The sequence below is a fragment of the Pseudophryne corroboree genome, chromosome 2, assembly GCF_028390025.1.
Source record: "Pseudophryne corroboree isolate aPseCor3 chromosome 2, aPseCor3.hap2, whole genome shotgun sequence".
Lineage (NCBI taxonomy): Eukaryota > Metazoa > Chordata > Amphibia > Anura > Myobatrachidae > Pseudophryne > Pseudophryne corroboree.
In genome coordinates, this window is record NC_086445.1 from 575984814 (window position 1) to 576004514 (window position 19701).

Below are 19701 nucleotides of genomic sequence, written 5' to 3' on the forward strand. Positions count from 1 at the left end.
GCAGGTAAAAAAAAAAAGACGACAACCGTTAGTAGCCACATACACCACATTCTACCGACAGGAGAAGGTATCAGCGGCTAAAGCCATACAAACCCAAAGAAGCTAAGTGCGTCAGGGTGGGCGCCCTGTGGAACCCAGTGTACCTCACAGAAAGATTTAACAAAGGTAAGTTCTAAACTATAAATCTCCTTTTCTGCAGCGGGATACACTGGAGTTCCACAGGGATAATATCGGGGATGTCCTAAAGCAGTTCATCATGGGAGGGGACGCACTGTAGTGGGCACAAGAACCTGGCGTCCAAAGCAGGCATCCTGGGAGGCGGAAGTATCGAAGGCATAGAACCGTATGAACGTGTTCACTGAGGACCACGTAGCCGCCTTGCACAATTGTTCAAGGGTCGCACCACCGCGGGCCACCCAAGAAGGTCCAACAGACAGAGTAGAATGGGCTTTGATGGTAGCAGGAGCTGGAAGGCCAGCCTGTACATAATCATGTGCAATCACCATTCTAATCCATCTAGCTAAGGTCTGCTTGTTAGCAGGCCAGCCACGTTTGTGAAAACCAAAAAGGACATAAAGAGAATCAGACTTCCGAAGAGAAGCTGTCCTCTTCACATAAATACGGAGAGCTGTACCACATCCAAAGACCGCTCTTTGGTGGATAAACCTGGAGAGGTAAAGGTCGGAACTACAATCTATTGGTTAAGGTGGAAAGATGACACCACCTTAGGGAGATAACCAGGGAGAGTTCCAAGAAGCGCACGTCGTGGTGAAAAATCAAAAAGGGTGACTGACAGGATAAGGCACCCAAGTCTGAAACCAGTCTAGCAGAGGCAATAGCCAGCAGAAACAAGACCTTAAGAGTAAACCATTTTAGGTCTACAGACTCAAGAGGCTCAAACGGAGACTCTTATAAAGGCATCCAGAACAACTGACAAATCACAAGGAGCCACAGGCGTTACCAGCCTAATCTGTAAATTAGAGAACGTAGCCCACGGTGGGTCAGTAGTTACCCCCCACGTAGGAAACTCACTAAGGGGTACATAGCCCCCAGCACCTAAACCCTCAGCTGCAATATTTTCCTCAGAGACATCCGGGGCATGAACACTGCCAGACGCAGGGTCTGCCACCTCACCCTCACCAGCTGACATTATATGAAAGCCTTACCGTAGGGTGGAATAGTACAATAAAAACAGACAGAATACCCAACAAAAATCCCCCCGGATAGTGTGACTACAGGCAGAGCACACGCGGAGGATTTAAGAGGTAAATGGTGATTGTAAAACACAGAGAAAATACCCAAAAAAGTATATCCTATGAAAACCCTGACGCACATAGCCCCCTTCAGGGTATAGAACAGAGGTTCTCAAACTCTGTCCTCGGGAGCACACACAGTGCATGTTTTGCAGGTAACCCAGCAGGTGCACAGGTGTATTAATTACTCACGGACACATTTTAAAAGGTCCACAGGTGGAGCTAATTATTTCACTTGCGATTCTGTGAGGAGACCTGCAAAACATGCACTGTGTGGGCCCCCGAGTACAGAGTTTGAGAACCTCTGGTATAGAATATAGGGATAGCAGTAGATGTGGGATACACAGAATGGAAATCACACAGCAGCTATTGGCACACACAGTCACATGTACAATGCAGAAAATATCACAGATAATAAAACTGCAATGGACTAGCAATACTGTAGTAATTGCACTTCACAAGTAAAGCTAATTGGGTATATAGATATAGCAATGCACAGTAAACATTGGATGTATATCACAGGGTACTTGTACTAAATAACCCTGACAAAGTGCACTTGTTCTTAACTAACACTGTCTAAAGACATGTAGAATACTTAAGTGTCCTGTAAACGCACGGCGCTGATGATGCAGGCGGCTTTACAGAGGAGGCACTGCCCAGCAGTCCCAGATCAGCGCAGCTGTGTGTGTAATGGTGCCCAAACGCTGACAGGGAGAGAGATGCAGCTCCAAGGCGGGAACATTAGCAGTAAATTGCACCCTAGGGCTGGGGGAGGGGCTACAGGTCAGAGCCAGATCCCCTTGCGGGACTTCACCACTGGTACTGCAGGCCTTAAAGAAACGGACTTATGCAAAAATCTGACCTGTGCACATGCCCTGGTGGTCTAGTGGGGTCCCTGCATGGCCACAGTGTCCACGCGAGCCAGCGTGGTCAGCTTCCCAAGGACCGCGCCGGATCGCGGTTTGCAGCCAGTACCGCCTGGAGGACCCTCTTACCTCCTTCTTGCAGCGGCCACGCGATCCCAGAGAGCAGCGGTGGTGTGTGTGCCCTTATGATAGAACCGGAGCCTCCGCTGTAGTTACCCTGAAACCAGGGCACGGGAGTGTACCGCTGGGAGGTGAGGGAGCCGCAGCATGATGTGTCAGAATGACACATAGCACTTTTAAGTGCCTATGCTGCGGCTCTGAAGTCTTCTTTCTTCACTTGAAAGCTCTTTTTCTGGACTGCCCAGTTCAGCCCTCCCTGTTAGCCTGCACTGCAGGCACCAACTTACAAACTGAGCTCCTGTGCACGGAGGCAGGGTTATAGAGGAGGCGGCGCTGTGCATCTTGGGAACAATCAAAGCTTTTAGCTTGTTGGTGCCTTGGATCAAGATCCAACTCTACACTCCTGATGTTATCCCTGTGGAACCCCATTGTACCCAGCTGCAGAAAGGATGGATTCCACACTGGGCTTTGATTCTGCGTCCACTATCCACTGACGCAACTACAAAGCCCTGCGCACAGACACTGCCATAGCAGAAGTCCTAGCATTAATATTCCCCATCTCCTTGAGCAAACCACACAGGACGCATGTAGTGTCCTGAATGTGCCTTAGGAGGGGCACTGTGGTGACCAGAGGCAAAGTCCCGGAGAGGCCCTCCTGAATTTGAGTGGCCCATGAATGAATAGAATGGGTCATCCAGCAACCTGCTAGGACTGTCCTTTGCGATAGACCTGCTGCCATGTAAATAGATTTGAGTGTAGCCTCTATTTTTCGGTCCCAGGATCCTTTATAGTAAAGGAGCCTGGGGCAGGCAGCACCGCCTTTTTGGACACATCAACACCCAGGGGTTCGTCCTAACATTTCCTACCTTCAGGAGCACATGGGAAAGTGGGCAAAAACTTTTGACACTTGAATTTTTATTTTTGGTCTGGATTTTTCCAAGCTATTTTGAATAGGTCATCTAACTCTGTAGAATCAAGGAAAGGGACGTTAGCCTTTTTTTGTGTAAAGAAAAACGACTACTTTGACGCGGCGTCCTCTAGAGGGAGCGTTAACACGTCCCTGAGCAGAATCGGAATCCCCACTAACGGGATCCAAGTTCACCCCATCCTCCAGTATTTCCTCATCTGAATCAGAGAGTAGAGCAGGCAACCCACGCTTCTGTGGTGCTGCATGAGAGGGGAGAGAAGGGGGGGGGGGAGCTCTGGACATCTGCCCTAGCAGCATATCAGACATCATAGTTTTAAGAGACCCCAGCCAGAGGGCTCTGGACCCTCTCCCCCGGCCCTTTTACGGATTTGTGAAGATTGGCTGCATTGTTCACAAGAAACAGAATCAGATGATACTGGAGGAAATCTAGTGTGACATACACTGCACAGCTTGTGTTTACCCCTGTTTCTCAGTAAGCACAAGAATATACACAGATATTAATACTATTCAAGCGTGCCCTTACTGTATCCGAGAGGAGAGAGAGACACGAGCACACCCCTAGCTGCACAGTCCCAGTGAGGCTGACAGCTAATTATATAAAAATAACACTAAATATCTGTCCTGTAGAGGACCCAGATAGTGTACAGTGGGCCTAATTCAGAGTTGATCGCAGCAGCAAATTTGTTCGCAGTTGGGCAAAACTTTGTGCACTGCGGGGGGGTGGGCGCAGATATAACATGTTCCCCCTTAACTCCCATGGTGGGGGTATGCTGTTGCATCCAAACAGCATACTGAAAACAAACATTTAAAAGAAATTGAAGTAAACTCTCTGGAGCTGCAGAGATGTGCATCCTCTCCTGAGGGCACTTTTTTCTAAACTGCCTGTGGGAAGGGGCATAGGGGGGAGGAGCCAGCACACCCAGTGAAGAGATTTAAAGTGCACCAGCTCCTTTGGACCCCGTCTATACCCATCGTACTAAGTCTCCCCAATATCCCTTATAGATGCTAGAGAAATCAGAAAGCAGTATTTAAATATTAATTTATGAAACATGTTTCTAGGGTTCGCATTATATATTTGGTTCTACTTTTACTATTACCTTTGCATCATCCTCCTCTTCAGACTCAGTCATATTTTCCTCCTCCTCCTCATCTTCATAACCATCCTCATTGTCCAGATCATACAAGGCCTGTCGCTTTTGACGCTCTTCAGTGCGTCGCTGCTTCATTGCTTCCTGCAGTTTTGCTTTCAGCACATGAAGTTTCTCGCCTGGAAGACAGACATTTTGCCATTGAGGAAGAACATAAGAACATGTGACCTCGGATGTGTGATACATTTTTCAAAATTACCTGGTTTTCCATGAACTTTCTCTTCAAGGTTTTCTACATCAACAGTGACTGGTACAACATCTGCTTTTAGTTCTTCTTTACCATCAGCAGTGATTTCTTTACGAATAATACTGAGGTTAACTTTTCGCTCAGTCACAGCCTTCACTTTATGCAAACCGTGTTTCAGAAATCGCTCCTTGAAAGCTTCAAGCTCTGATTAAAATAAAATACAAAAAATAAAAAAGGATAAAGTTCAGAGTTGCTAAATCAAAACTAAAATCTAAAATATAATAAAAATTTTAATGCAAAAAAAAAAGTTTTAATATTGTTTTTTTTTTTTATAAATAGACTAACATTTCTACAAAAAGGACCTAAAGTACTTTACATTCAGCACAGAGAAACGCAGCCATCTTGGGTGCATCTAGTTGTTATTCTATTTTATCTAACCATTTGTCTGGCATAAATCACATCAGACGCGACCACACCAGCAAATGCCTTATCTGATCTGGTTGCACAAGATGCGACAAGTCAAATACACAGCATGTGCAGCTGCAAGGAAGAGAAACTTCCCACCTCTGCCACTCTGACTCCCTACAGCCTCTCCCAGTGCCTGCCGTGCTGCCAATCACTATCGGTTAGCATGCCAGGACCCCCCACCCGACGGCTGCAGACAATAGCAGCCAATGGTGTAGTGTAAATGAATCCACCACCCAAGCGCGAACCTTGTAGCTGTGAAAACGATGGTCGTAATGTTTTCACTGTACTGATGGTGACACTATGTGCCAATGTTTGTTTGTCTGGTTTTGTTTTGTTTTTTTTGGGGGGGGGGGGTTTGCACAAATTTTTAACGAAATGATATTGTATTAGTCTAAATACATGTTCTTAGCCTGATCCACTCAAAACTAAAAACGACAATTTGAGCGGTTGTTGGAACAATACAGTGCGTCCAGAAAGTATTCACAGCGCTTCATTTTTTTCAACATTTTGTTATGTCACAGCCTTATTCCAAAATGGAATAAATTTAATTTTCCCCTCAAAATGTTGCACACAACACCCCATAATGGCAACGTGAATAAAGTTTGATATTTTTGCAAATTTATTAAAAATAAAAAACTAAGAAATCACATGTACATAAGTATTCACAGCCTTTGCTCAATACTTAGTTGATGCATCTTTGGCAGAAATTACAGCCTCAAGTCTTTATGAATATGATGCCACAAGCTTGGCACACCTATCTTTGGGCAGTTTCGCCCATTCCTCTTTGCAGCACCTCTCAAGCTCCATCAGGTTGGATAGGAAGCATCTGTGCACAGCCATTTTCAGATCTCTCCAGGAGATGTTCAATCGGATTCAAGTCTGGGCTCTGGTTGGACAACTCAAGGACATTCACAGAGTTGTCCTGAAGCCACTCCTTTGATATCTTGGCAGTGTGCTGAGGGCCGTTGTCCTGCTGAAAGACGAACTGTCGTCCCAGTCTGAGATCAAGAGCGCTCTGAAGCAAGTTTTCATCCAGGATGTCTCTGTACATTGCTGCATTCATCTTTCCCACTATCCTGACTGGTCTCCCAGAGCCTGCCGCTGAAAAAAATCCCCACAGCATGATGCTGCCATCAACCATGCTTCACTGTAGGGATGGTATTGGCATGGTGATGAGCGGTGCCTGGTTTCATGCCAAAGAGTTCAATCTTTGTCTTATCAGACCAGAGAATTTTGTTTCTCATGGTCTGAGAGTCCTTCAGGTGCATTTTGGCAAACTCCAGGCGGGCTGCCATGTGCTTTTTACTAAGGAGTGGCTTCCGTCTGGCCATTCTACCATACAGGCCTGATTGGTGGATTGCTGCAAAGATGGTTGTCCTTCTGGAATGTTCTCTCACCACAGAGGAATGCTGTAGCTCTGAAAGAGTGACCATTTCGTTCTTGATCACCTCCCTGACTAGGGCCCTTCTCTCCCGATCGCTCAGGTTTAGACGGACGGCTAGCTCTAGGAAGAGTCCTGGTGGTTCCCAAAGTCTTCCATTTACGGATGATGGAGGCCACTGTGCTCATTGGGACCTTCAAAGCAGGAAATATTTTTCTGTACTCTTCCCCAGATTTGTGCCTCGAGACAATCCTGTCTCGGAGGGCTACAGACAATTCCTTTGACTTCATGCTTGGTTTATGCTCAGACATACACGGTCAACTGTGGGACCTTATATAGACAGGTGTGGGCCTTTCCAAATCATGTCCAATCAACTGAATTAACACCAATTAAGCTGTAGGAACATGTCAAGGATGATCAGTGGAAACAAGATGCACCTGAGATCAATTTTGAGCTTCATGGCAAAGGCTGTGAATACTTCTGTACATGTGATTTCTTAGTTTTTTATTTTTAATAAATTTGCAAAAATCTCCCAAAAACTTTTTTCACGTTATTATGGAGGACTGTGTTTAGAGTTTTGGAGGACAACAACGAATTTATTCCATTTTGGATTAAGGCTGTAACAGAACAAAATGTGGAAAAAGTGAAGCGCTGTGAATACTTTCCAGATGCAGATTATGTCAGTTAAGTGGTTAAGATAGTCCCTACACCATAGGAACTTACAGTCTAAAACGGAGGTCTATTTTATCAGAAGACAAACTTCCAGTATGTTATTGGAGGAAACCGGAGCATCTTTAAGATAGCCACGAAATCAAAGGGAGAACATACTCATTTCCATAGGGAAAGGACCTTTGTAGGAATCTAACCCAAGACCCTTAGTGCTATAAAGGCACTAGGGTTAATCCAGAGGTTCCCGAACGTGGTCCTCAAGGCTCCCCAACAGTCCAGGTTTTAGGTATATCCATGACTCAGCACAGATGGTTAAATCAAATTGACTAGGGTGCTAATTAAGTCACCTCTGGCCAGGCATGGATACATTTAAAACCAGGACCGTTGGTGTGCCTTGAGGACAGAGTTTGGGAACCTCTGGGTTCATCAATATCAAATGGTGCAGAAATAAATTAATTAGCTGCGTGACCATTCAAAAAAAAAAAAAAAAAAAGTTTGATTTTTGTTTGATGACCCCTGTAAGTTAGTAGTCAGAAAACACCTTTACTTTATTTTTTATTTACCTTGATATTTATTTTATTTTTTATTTATTTATTAACAGTTTCTTATACAGCGAAGCAAATTCCGTTTTCATATGAAAATGGCAGCTATTTTTGTATCATGGCGTATGACATTTTCACTGTTGCAAACGTTTGGAGTAAATGCAATATCTCAGCTCAGAAAGTCATAGAAAACTGGGATACAAACCATTGTTTTCAGAACATTTCAAGCTCATTTTTAGTCATACAACTATTTTCCCTACCTCATTTCCTTATGACCGAAATTTAAAAGTCAAAGTTAAATGTCAGATTAAAAATAAAAAAGTCTATTTTTGGATTATATTTCAGTGGGAAGGAATAGAATTTCAGAGCTGATTTTTTGGGGGGGAAATAGTTATATGCTCAAATATTTGTCAAACAAAATTTTGAGTTCTCTATTGCACTTTGAATTTGCTATATTTTCATCTAAATTTGCCTCCTATATCTCTGGTGGGGACGTGATAAAAACGTCAAATTCACAGCATACACAGTACTCTATGAGGGGTAACTGTATAAAATATTTGGAGCATAAGGATCTGACAGATTTTGACAAGGGCCAAATTGTGATGACTAGAGCATCTCCAGAACAATTGTTCAGGAATAGTTTGAAGGAACATGACAAAAGAGTTGAAGGTGTTGACTTAACCTTTAAATTCCCCAGATATCACTCTGACCAAACATTGAACAAGTGGAGGCATCACTCGCACCTTACAGAACTTATATGCAGCTAACATCTTTGTGCCAGATCCCACAATGGGTCAGAGATGTTTTGGTGTCAAGAAGCAGACCAGCACGATATTAGGCAGGTGGTATTTAGGTTATTGCTGATAAGTGCAGATATATACATTTTATATTGTATTGTTAATTATAGGTTGTATTAAATATTTCATACTATATATTTAGCGTACTTTATTTATTATAAAGGTGTGTGGGCCAGCGCTGCTTCTCCTGAATTTATGAACTACCTCTGGCACTGAGCCTTCAATAAAGATGAGGACCTAGCCTTCATTAACAAGACTTCCAGGAACAGAATTATTATTATTTAACAGTTTCTAATATAGCGCAGCATATTCTGTTGCGCTTTAATGACTGTCACCCACAGTGGACCTAAAAAAAATTATGCATTAATGGCATTCATAAAAACCCTAGTCGCTGTTACCAGGCAGAAGGGTAGAGTCCAAAACAGATGAATCTTGCTGGACAGGGGAATTACAAATTCACATCCCTGATGTCTACAAAAACCATGAACTCATTTTGTTGCATACTGAACCATAGTGACTCAATCTTGAACCAGTCCACCCCAAGTTGGGTATGCTGGAATTTCAGGTTCAAAATGTGGGTAAAAGATCCATACGATATACGTAACAAAAAGAAATTTGATCAGAGTCCTAACCCTTTTTTGTACTTCCAGGACTGGAATAACCATGACTGAACGACCACTTTGGTTTATCGCCTGGAAGATCAGTGATAAAGACCATTCAGATGATCTGTTATGTAATTCAGATGTTTGATTCAGATTCAGCTCAGCCAGGCATCTGAGGTGGAATTGAGACACTGATCAAGAGTAATAAGCAAACTCCCAACCACAGGTACCCTTGGGTGGATAAACTGCTAGTAATACTGAGTGTCTTTCAGAGGATTTGGAAGCAGATTGCTTAGCAAACAATCCAATTCCCACTCAGCTGCCCTAAACACGTAGCGGTGGATTGCGCTCTGAAATAAGGACTTCAGTTATACTGGGAAACCAAAAGTACAGAAATCTAGGAACTCTAAACCTGGGAATATCTACAGGTAGAAAGTACTTTTTCTCACTGTTGCCAGACTAATAATTTGATCCAGATAATTGGGATTTATGTCTGACTTTCAAAAAATGCCCACTCCTACTTGAGCTCTCTATAAACCCATGGTTCTAGCATCCCCCAATAATAGTGCATCAGTCTTAAGTATCTCTTAAAGTTGTCTGAACTACCCAGTAGTATACAGTACTATAAAATGAGCAGCTTTAATGTAGATGATGACTCATGCACATACTTATTAAACAAAATATATAATGTCTCTATTATTTACTTCCATGGGATCATATGTAGTGTTAAAAGTCACAAATGTGGAGTAGTTCAAAAAGTAAATCTCCTATAAAACAATAAAGTACCTTTATTCGGTTTTGGCTCCTCCAAGTTGACAAAAGAACCTTCATCTGCACAGAGGCGAGGTTTTATAGATAGGTCAACACCTAGTGCCCGCAGCTTTTCTATTTTTGGTAACTTGGGTTTCGCTTGTGTTACAGTAGAATTTGTACAGCTCTTCCCATTGGGCAGACTATGCTCATAGGTTGTACCCTTGAGCTCTGGTTCAGGGATATCCCATGGTATTTCATCATTCACTTTGTTAATGGTTTTTTCACTTTCATGAAGGGAAACAGTCCGACTTGAGCACACTTCATAGGAAGGTTTAGGAGTATATTCTGGATTACAAGTGCTGTTTACTTTGAGTTCTAAATTAGCAGGCTGACAATCTCCATAAGCAGTCATCTCTGCCACAGGTTCATCCAGTGCAGCAGACTGTGTAACCTCGGTGTTCTTGAGACAAATGTCTGAATTGGTCTTACATTCTGGTGTTGAAACAGTGTCACAAGCAGTATGCTCTGAGGATTTTGTTGCAGTCTCAATATGGTCTTCTATACTGAATTCATGATACTTGGAGGATCTACAAATTAAATAAGATAAATTAATAACGAAAGCTATAAAATGCTCTAATTATAAAAAAGTTATTAGTCCTGTTTCACAGCATCGATGGAGGCCACTAGTAAAATCTTACACCCAAAACCGTCATCACATGACCCAAAAGTATGGATGTGATAGAACTTGAAAGTGTGCACAGATAAAGTCGCTGCCCTGCACAACTGTTCCAGCAAGGCAACATGTCGAACAGACCAAGGCGCCCCTACAGTCCAAGTCGAAAGAGCCCAGGGAATAGCCGGTACAGGCACATCCGAAGATATATAGGTCTGTCGGATGACAGATGGGACCCACTGAGCAATAGTAACCCTAGAGGATGCCCAACCTTGCTTTGGTGCATCAATAACACCAATAAAGAATCTGTCTGTGCGTCTAAAAAAAGAAGTACGGTTCAGATAAATATGCAGAGCATGAACGACATCCAAGAGTACCAACTAGGAAGAATCTGAATGCAAAATCCCACGGAAAAGCTGGGAAACCAATGTTCTGGTTGAGATGAAATGCGGACACATCCTTCTTTAGAAAGGAAGGCTTAGTCCTCAGCACCACCCTACCGGAATGGAAAACAGGTAGTGGAGGCTTACAGGAAAAGAGCATCCAGTTCAGAAATCCTTCTTGAAGAGGCAATGGCCAGAAAGGAGGAACAAAAAATAAATAAAAATAAAAAAATAGACTAATTCAAAGAGGTAACCGATTCTAGCAGTTCAAAGGTGCCTTCTTGTAAAGCCTCCAATACCAAATTCAAATTCCATGGGGGCACAGGAGGCATGTATGGATGTTGGATATGAAGAACACCTTGTAGGAAGGACTGAACAGCCAGAATGGTAGCCTGCCACCTGTTGAAAGAGGACCGAAAGGCCCCTTGAGGATTAACTGTGTGACAGCTGAGAAAATCCGGCTCCCAGTTGTCCACCACCGGAATGTGTACAGTAGAAATGGCAGGAATCTAAAGCTCTGTCCAACGCAAATGCGACTTCCCACATTGCGTCGTGGCTGTGAGTGCCATCCTGTTTGTTGATGTAGGCCTAGCCGTGGCATTGCCCGACTGGATGTGTACAGGATGGCCTTGCAGAGTGGGTTGAGCCTGTATCAAGAGGCATCTCAGATCATTCTCAATTACAGAGACCTGTGACAATTGCAGGAGAGTCATCATGCTGGACTGGAGAACCTGAACATTCTCTGGTGGAAGAAAAACAATTTGACACTGGGTGTCGAAAAGGAGACCTAAAAGCACCATCCACTGAGATGGGAGGAGATTGGACTTGGGAAAATAAACAATCCATCTGAAGGACTGAACATTATCTGTTGTAAATTTAAGATGTTGTGTTAGATGATACACATAAAAAGCCTTGAGTAACAGATCATCCAGATATGGTATAATGTTGACGGAAGCACGTCTGAGCAGGGAGATCATGTTGGCCATGATTGCGAACACCCTGGGTGCCATGGAGGGCTTGAAAGGCAGGGCCTGGAACGGAAAATGCCACTCTACTACAGCAAATCGCAGTAGAAAATGATGATCCCTCCATATGGGGATATGGAGGCGAGAATATTTGAAATCTATTGAAACCAGATATTCCCCTGCTTCCACAGAGTTGATGACTGAACACACGGACTCCATTTTGAACATCTCAGGATGAATATAAGGGTTCAACAATTTCATGTTATGGATTGGACAAAAAGAAACGTCAGATTTGTTTTCGAGAAACAAACTGGAATAAAATCCCAGACCCTGTTGGTGAATGGGAACTGGAACAATTACAGCGCAAACTGAAAGAGAAGAAACTTCCTGTATTAGAGCCCCTCTTCTGTAGTGATCCTGAGGAAGAGAAGTAACAAAGAAACTGTTTGGTATGGGACCCTCTAAGCTCCAGAATGGTACTCCTGGATACCACTTTATTCACGCAACAATCCAGGCGGGACAGAATCCAGACAGCCTGAAACCTGAACAAGCAAGCCCCCCACCGCCTGAGAATTGGCCAGGATATCAAGGCTGTCATTCAGCTTGTATATTTGCTGGTTTGACGACAGGATACAGGAATACCGCAGCTTCAAAAAGGTTCCTCTATAGGAAAACCTCTGAAAAAATAAGATTTTACACTTACCGGTAAATATATTTCTCGTAGTCCGTAGAGGATGCTGGGACTCCGTAAGGACCATAGGGAATAGACGGGCTCCACAGGAGACATGGGCACTTTAAGAATGACTTTAGACTCTGGGTGTGCACTGGCTCCTCCCTCTATGACCCTCCTCCAGACCTCAGTTAGAGAAACTGTGCCCAGAGGAGATGGACAGTACGAGGAAAGGATTTTGGTAATCCAAGGGCAAGATTCATACCAGCCACACCAATCACACCGTATAACTTGTGATAAATTACCAAGTTAACAGTATGAACAAAGACTCGGTCCAAACCGATGAACTATAATATAACCCTTATGTAAGCATTAACTATACACAAGTCTTGCAGAAGAAGTCCGCACTTGGGACGGGCGCCCAGCATCCTCTACGGACTACGAGAAATAGATTTACCGGTAAGTGTAAAATCTTTTTTTCTCTAACGTCCTAGGAGGATGCTGGGACTCCGTAAGGACCATGGGGATTATACGAAAGCTCCCAAACGGGCGGGAGAGTGCGGATGACTCTGCAGCACCGATTGAGCAAACAGGAGGTCCTCCTCAGCCAGGGTATCAAACTTATAGAACTTTGCAAAAGTGTTTGACCCCGACCAAGTAGCAGCTCGGCATAGCTGTAGTGCCGAGACCCCTCGAGCAGCCGCCCAAGACGAGCCCACCTTCCTAGTGGAATGGGCCTTAACCAATTTAGGTAACGGTAATCCCGCCGTAGAATGCGCCTGCTGAATCGTGTCACAGATCCAGCGAACAATAGTCTGCTTTGAAGCAGGGCCGCCAACCTAGTTGGCTGCATACAGGACAAACAGTGCTTCTGTTTTTCTAATCCTAGCCGTTCTGGCCACGTAAATTTTCAAAGCCCTGACCACATCAATGGACTCGGAATCCTCCAAGTCACGTGTAGCCACAAGCACGACAATAGGTTGGTTCATATGAAAGGATGAGACCACCTTAGGCAGGAAGTGAGGACGGGTCCGCAGCTCCGCTCTATCCATATGGAAAACATACGTGATAAAGCCGCCAATTCCGAAACTCGCCTAGCCGAAGCCAAGGCTAACAACATGACCACCTTCCAGGTGAGATATTTCAACTCCACTGTTTTAAGTGGTTCAAACCAATGCGACTTAAGGAAACTTTACACCACGTTAAGGTCCCAAGGCGCCACCGGAGGTACAAAAGGAGGCTGAATATGCAGTACTCCCTTCACAAAAGTCTGTACTTCAGGTAAAGAGGCCAATTCCCTTTGAAAGAAAATGGATAAGGCCGAAATCTGAACTTTAATGGAGCCTAATCTTAGGCCCAAATTCACTCCAGTTTGTCGGAAGTAAAGAAAACGGCCTAGATGGAATTCTTCCGTAGGAGCATTCCTGGCCTCACACCAAGAAAATAAGAATTTACTTACCGATAATTCTATTTCTCGGAGTCCGTAGTGGATGCTGGGGTTCCTGAAAGGACCATGGGGAATAGCGGCTCCGCAGGAGACAGGGCACAAAAGTAAAGCTTTCCGATCAGGTGGTGTGCACTGGCTCCTCCCCCTATGACCCTCCTCCAAGCCAGTTAGATACTGTGCCCGGACGAGCGTACACAATAAGGGAGGAATTTTGAATCCCGGGTAAGACTCATACCAGCCACACCAATCACACCGTACAACTTGTGATCTAAACCCAGTTAACAGTATGATAACAGCGGAGCCTCTGAAAAGATGGCTCACAACAATAATAACCCGATTTTTGTAACTATGTACAAGTATTGCAGATAATCCGCACTTGGGATGGGCGCCCAGCATCCACTACGGACTCCGAGAAATAGAATTATCGGTAAGTAAATTCTTATTTTCTCTATCGTCCTAGTGGATGCTGGGGTTCCTGAAAGGACCATGGGGATTATACCAAAGCTCCCAAACGGGCGGGAGAGTGCGGATGACTCTGCAGCACCGAATGAGAGAACTCCAGGTCCTCCTTAGCCAGGGTATCAAATTTGTAGAATTTAGCAAACGTGTTTGCCCCTGACCAAGTAGCTGCTCGGCAAAGTTGTAAAGCCGAGACCCCTCGGGCAGCCGCCCAAGATGAGCCCACCTTCCTTGTGGAATGGGCATTTACATATTTTGGCTGTGGCAGGCCTGCCACAGAATGTGCAAGCTGAATTGTATTACACATCCAACTAGCAATAGTCTGCTTAGAAGCAAGAGCACCCAGTTTGTTGGGTGCATACAGGATAACAGCAAGTCAGTTTTCCTGACTCCAGCCGTCCTGGAACATATTTTCAGGGCCCTGACAACATCTAGCAACTTGGAGTCCTCCAAGTCCCTAGTAGGTGCAAGGCACCACAATAAGCTGGTTCAGGTGAAACACTGACACCACCTTAGGGAGAGAACTGGGGACGAGTCCGCAGCTCAGCCCTGTCCGAATGGACAAACAGATATGGGCTTTTTTGAGAAAAAACCACCAATTTGACACTCGCCTGGTCCAGGCCAGGGCCAAGAGCATGGTCACTTTTCATGTGAGATGCTTCAAATCCACAGATTTGACTGGTTTTAAACCAATGTGATTTGAGGAATCCCAGAACTACGTTGAGATCCCACAGTGCCACTGGAGGCACAAAAGGGGTTTGTATATGCAATACTCCCTTGACAAACTTCTGGACTTCAGGAACTGAAGCCAATTCTTTCTGGAAGAAAATCGACGGGGCCGAAATTTGAACCTTAATGGACCCCAATTTGAGGCCCATAGACACTCCTGTTTGCAGGAAATGCAGGAAACGACCGAGTTGAAATTTCTTTGTGGGGCCTTCCTGGCCTCACACCACGCAACATATTTTCGCCACATGTGGTGATAATGTTGTGCGGTCACCTCCTTTCTGGCTTTGACCAGGGTAGGAATGACCTCTTCCGGAATGCCTTTTTCCCTTAGGATCCGGCTTTCCACCGCCATGCCGACAAACGCAGCTGCGGTAAGTCTTGGAACAGACATGGTACTTGCTGAAGCAAGTCCCTTCTTAGCGGCAGAGGCCATAAGACCTCTGTAAGCATCTCTTGAAGTTCCGGGTACCAAGTCCTTCTTGGCCAATCCGGAGCCATGAGTATAGTTCTTACTCCTCTACGTCTTATAATTCTCAGCACCTTAGGTATGAGAAGCAGAGGAGGGAACACATACACCGACTGGTACACCCACGGTGTTACCAGAACGTCCACAGCTATTGCCTGAGGGTCTCTTGACCTGGCGCAATACCTGTCCCGTTTTTTGTTCAGACGGGACGCCATCATGTCCACCTTTGGTATTTCCCAACGGTTTACAATCATGTGGAAAAAACTTCCCGATGAAGTTCCACTCTCCCGGGTGGAGGCCGTGCCTGCTGAGGAAGTCTGCTTCCCAGTTTCCATTCCCGGGATGAAACACTGCTGACAGTGCTATCACATGATTTTCCGCCCAGCGAAAAGTCCTTGCAGTTTTTGCCATTGCCCTCCTGCTTCTTGTGTCGCCCTGTCTGTTTACGTGGGCGACTGCCGTGATGTTTTTCCCACTGGATCAATACCGGCTGACCTTGAAGCAGAGGTCTTGCTAAGCTTAGAGCATTATAAATTTACCCTTAGCTCCAGTATATTTATGTGGAGAAAAGTCTCCAGACTTGATCACACTCCCTGGAAATTTTTTTCTTGTGTGACTGCTCCCCAGCCTCTCGGGCTGGGCTCCGTGGTCACCAGCATCCAATCCTGAATGCCGAATCTGCGGCCCTCTAGAAGATGAGCACTCTATAACCACCACAGGAGAGACACCCTTGTCCTTGGATATAGGGTTATCCGCTGATGCATCTGAAGATGCGATCCGGACCATTTGTCCAGCAGATCCCACTGAAAGGTTCTTGCGTGAAATCTGCAGAATGGAATTGCTTCGTAAGAAGCCACCATTTTTACCAGGACCCTTGTGCAATGATGCACTGTTTTTAGGAGGTTCCTGACTAGCTCGGATAACTCCCTGGCTTTCTCTTCCGGGAGAAACACCTTTTTCTGGACTGTGTCCAGAATCATCCCTAGGCACAGCAGACGTGTCGTCGGGATCAGCTGCGATTTTGGAATATTTAGAATCCACCCGTGCTGTTGTAGCCGTATCCTAGATAGTGCTACTCCGACCTCCAACTGTTCCCTGGACTATGCCCTTATCAGGAGATCGTCCAAGTAAGGGATAATTAAGACGCCTTTTCTTCGAAGAAGAATCATCATTTCGGCCATTACCTTGGTAAAGACCCGGGGTGCCGTGGACAATCCAAACGGCAGCGTCTGAAACTGATAGTGACAGTTCTGCACCACGAACCTGAGGTACCCTTAGTGAGAAGGGCAAATTTGGGACATAGAGGTAAGCATCCCTGATGTCCCGGGACACTATATAGTCCCCTTCTTCCTGGTTCGTTATCACTGCTCTGAGTGACTCCATCTTGATTTGAACCTTTGTAAGTGTTCAAAAAAAATTTTTAGAATAAGTCTCACCTAGCCTTCTGGCTTCAGTACCACAATATAGTGTGGAATAATACCCCTTTTCTTGTAGTAGGAGGGGTAATTTAATTATCACCTGCTGGGAATACAGCTTGTGAATTTTTTCCCATACTGCCTCCTTGTCGGAGGGAGACCTTGGTAAAGCAGACTTCAGGAGCCTGCGAAGGGGAAACGTCTCGACATTCCAATCTGTACCCCTGGGATACTACTTGTAGGATCCAGGGGTCCTGTACGGTCTCAGCGCCATGCTGAGAACTTGTCAGAAGCGGTGGAACGCTTCTGTTCCTGGGAATGGGCTGCCTGCTGCAGTCTTCTTCCCTTTCCTCTATCCCTGGGCAGATATGATCTTATAGGGACGAAAGGACTGAGGCTGAAAAGACGGTGTCTTTTTCTGCAGAGATGTGACTTAGGGTAAAAACGGTGGATTTTCCAGCAGTTGCCGTGGCCACCAGGTCCGATGGACCGACCCCAAATAACTCCTCTTCCTTTATACGGCAATACACCTTTGTGCCGTTTGGAATCTGCATCACCTGACCACTGTCGTGTCCATAACATCTTCTGGCAGTTATGGACATCGCATTTACTCTTGATGCCAGAGTGCAAATATCCCTCTGTGCATCTCGCATATATAGAAATGCATCCTTTAAATGCTCTATAGTCAATAAAATACTGTCCCTGTCAAGGGTATCAATATTTTTAGTCAGGGAATCCGACCAAGCCACCCCAGCTCTGCACATCCAGGCTGAGGCGATCGCTGGTCGCAGTATAACACCAGTATGTGTGTATATACTTTTTATGATATTTTCCAGCCTCCTGTCAGCTGGTCCTTGAGGACGGCCCTATCTATAGACGGTACCGCCACTTGTTTTGATAAGCGTGTGAGCGCCTTATCCACCCTAAGGGGTGTTTCCCAACGCGCCCTAACTTCTGGCGGGAAAGGGTATACCGCCCATATTTTCTATCGGGGGGAACCCACGCATCATCACACACTTTATTTAATTTATCTGATTCAGGAAAAACTATGGTAGTTTTTTCACATCCCACATAATACCCTCTTTTGTGGTACTTGTAGTATCAGAAATATGTAACACCTCCTTCATTGCCTTTAACGTGTGGCCCTAATAAGGAATACGTTTGTTTATTCACCGTCGACACTGGATTCAGTGTCCCTGTCAGTGTCTGTGTCGACCGACTAAAGTAAACGGGCGTTTTAAAACCCCTGACGGTGTTTTTGAGACGTCTGGACCGGTACTAATTGTTTGTCGGCCGTCTCATGTCGTCAACCGACCTTGCAGCGTGTTGACATTATCACGTAATTCCCTAAATAAGCCATCCATTCCGGTGTCGACTCCCTAGAGAGTGACATCACCATTACAGGCAATTGCTCCGCCTCCTCACCAACATCGTCCTCCTACATGTCGACACACACGTACCGACACACAGCACACACACAGGGAATGCTCTGATAGAGGACAGGACCCACTAGCCCTTTGGAGAGACAGAGGGAGAGTTTGCCAGCACACACCAAAAACGCTATAATTATATAGGGACAACCTTATATAAGTGTTTTCCCTTATAGCATCTTTTTTATATATTTCTAACGCCAAATTAGTGCCCCCCCTCTCTGTTTTAACCCTGTTTCTGTAGTGCAGTGCAGGGGAGAGCCTGGGAGCCTTCCCTCCAGCCTTTCTGTGAGGGAAAATGGCGCTGTGTGCTGAGGAGATAGGCCCCGCCCCTTTTTCGGCGGCCTCGTCTCCCGCTCTTAACGGATTCTGGCGGGGGTTAAATATCTCCATATAGCCTCCGGAGGCTATATGTGAGGTAATTTTAGCCAAAATAGGTATTCATTTGCCTCCCAGGGCGCCCCCCTCCCAGCGCCCTGCACCCTCAGTGACTGCCGTGTGAAGTGTGCTGAGAGGAAAATGGCGCACAGCTGCAGTGCTGTGCGCTACCTTTAGAAGACTGAGGAGTCTTCTGCCGCCGATTCTGGACCTCTTCTTACTTCAGCATCTGCAAGGGGGCCGGCGGCAAGGCTCCGGTGACCATCCAGGCTGTACCTGTGATCGTCCCTCTGGAGCTGATGTCCAGTAGCCAAGAAGCCAATCCATCCTGCACGCAGGTGAGTTCACTTCTTCTCCCCTAAGTCCCTCGTTGCAGTGATCCTGTTGCCAGCAGGACTCACTGTAAAATAAAAAACCTAAGCTAAACTTTTCTAAGCAGCTCTTTAGGAGAGCCACCTAGATTGCACCCTTCTCGGCCGGGCACAAAAATCTAACTGGCTTGGAGGAGGGTCATAGGGGGAGGAGCCAGTGCACACCACCTGATCGGAAAGCTTTACTTTTGTGCCCTGTCTCCTGCGGAGCCGCTATTCCCCATGGTCCTTTCAGGAACCCCAGCATCCACTAGGACGATAGAGAAACATATTTTCGCCATATTCGGTGATAATGGTTTGCTGTCACGTCCTTCCTAGCCTTTATCAGAGTAGGAATGACCTCATACGGAATGCCCTTTTCCGCTAGGATCCGGCGTTCAACCTCCATGCCGTCAAACGCAGCCGCGGTAAGTCTTGGAACAGACAGGGACCTTGTTGTAACAGGTCCTGCCTTAGAGGAAGAGGCCACGGATCTTCTGTGAGCATTTCTTGCAGATCCGGATACCAGGTCCTTCGTGGCCAATCTGGAACAATGAGAATTGTTCTCACTCCTCTTCTTCTTATTATCCTCAACACCTTGGGTATGAGAGGGAGAGGAGGA

At 45.5% G+C, this 19701-nt stretch overlaps 1 protein-coding gene across 4 annotated transcripts in view; it reads right to left on the minus strand.

Moving 5' to 3' along the window:
* Positions 1 to 19701, minus strand: part of CLSPN (claspin) — a 410714-nt gene that overhangs the window by 213612 nt on the left and 177401 nt on the right. For all 4 annotated transcript variants that reach the window (XM_063954464.1, XM_063954465.1, XM_063954463.1 and 1 more), the window contains exons 8-10: positions 9748 to 10301; positions 4515 to 4706; positions 4265 to 4434 (exon numbers count right to left, since the gene is read on the minus strand). In XM_063954464.1, coding sequence (XP_063810534.1) covers positions 4265 to 4434; positions 4515 to 4706; positions 9748 to 10301 — 916 coding nt within the window. The remainder of the gene's footprint in view (positions 1 to 4264; positions 4435 to 4514; positions 4707 to 9747; positions 10302 to 19701) is intronic.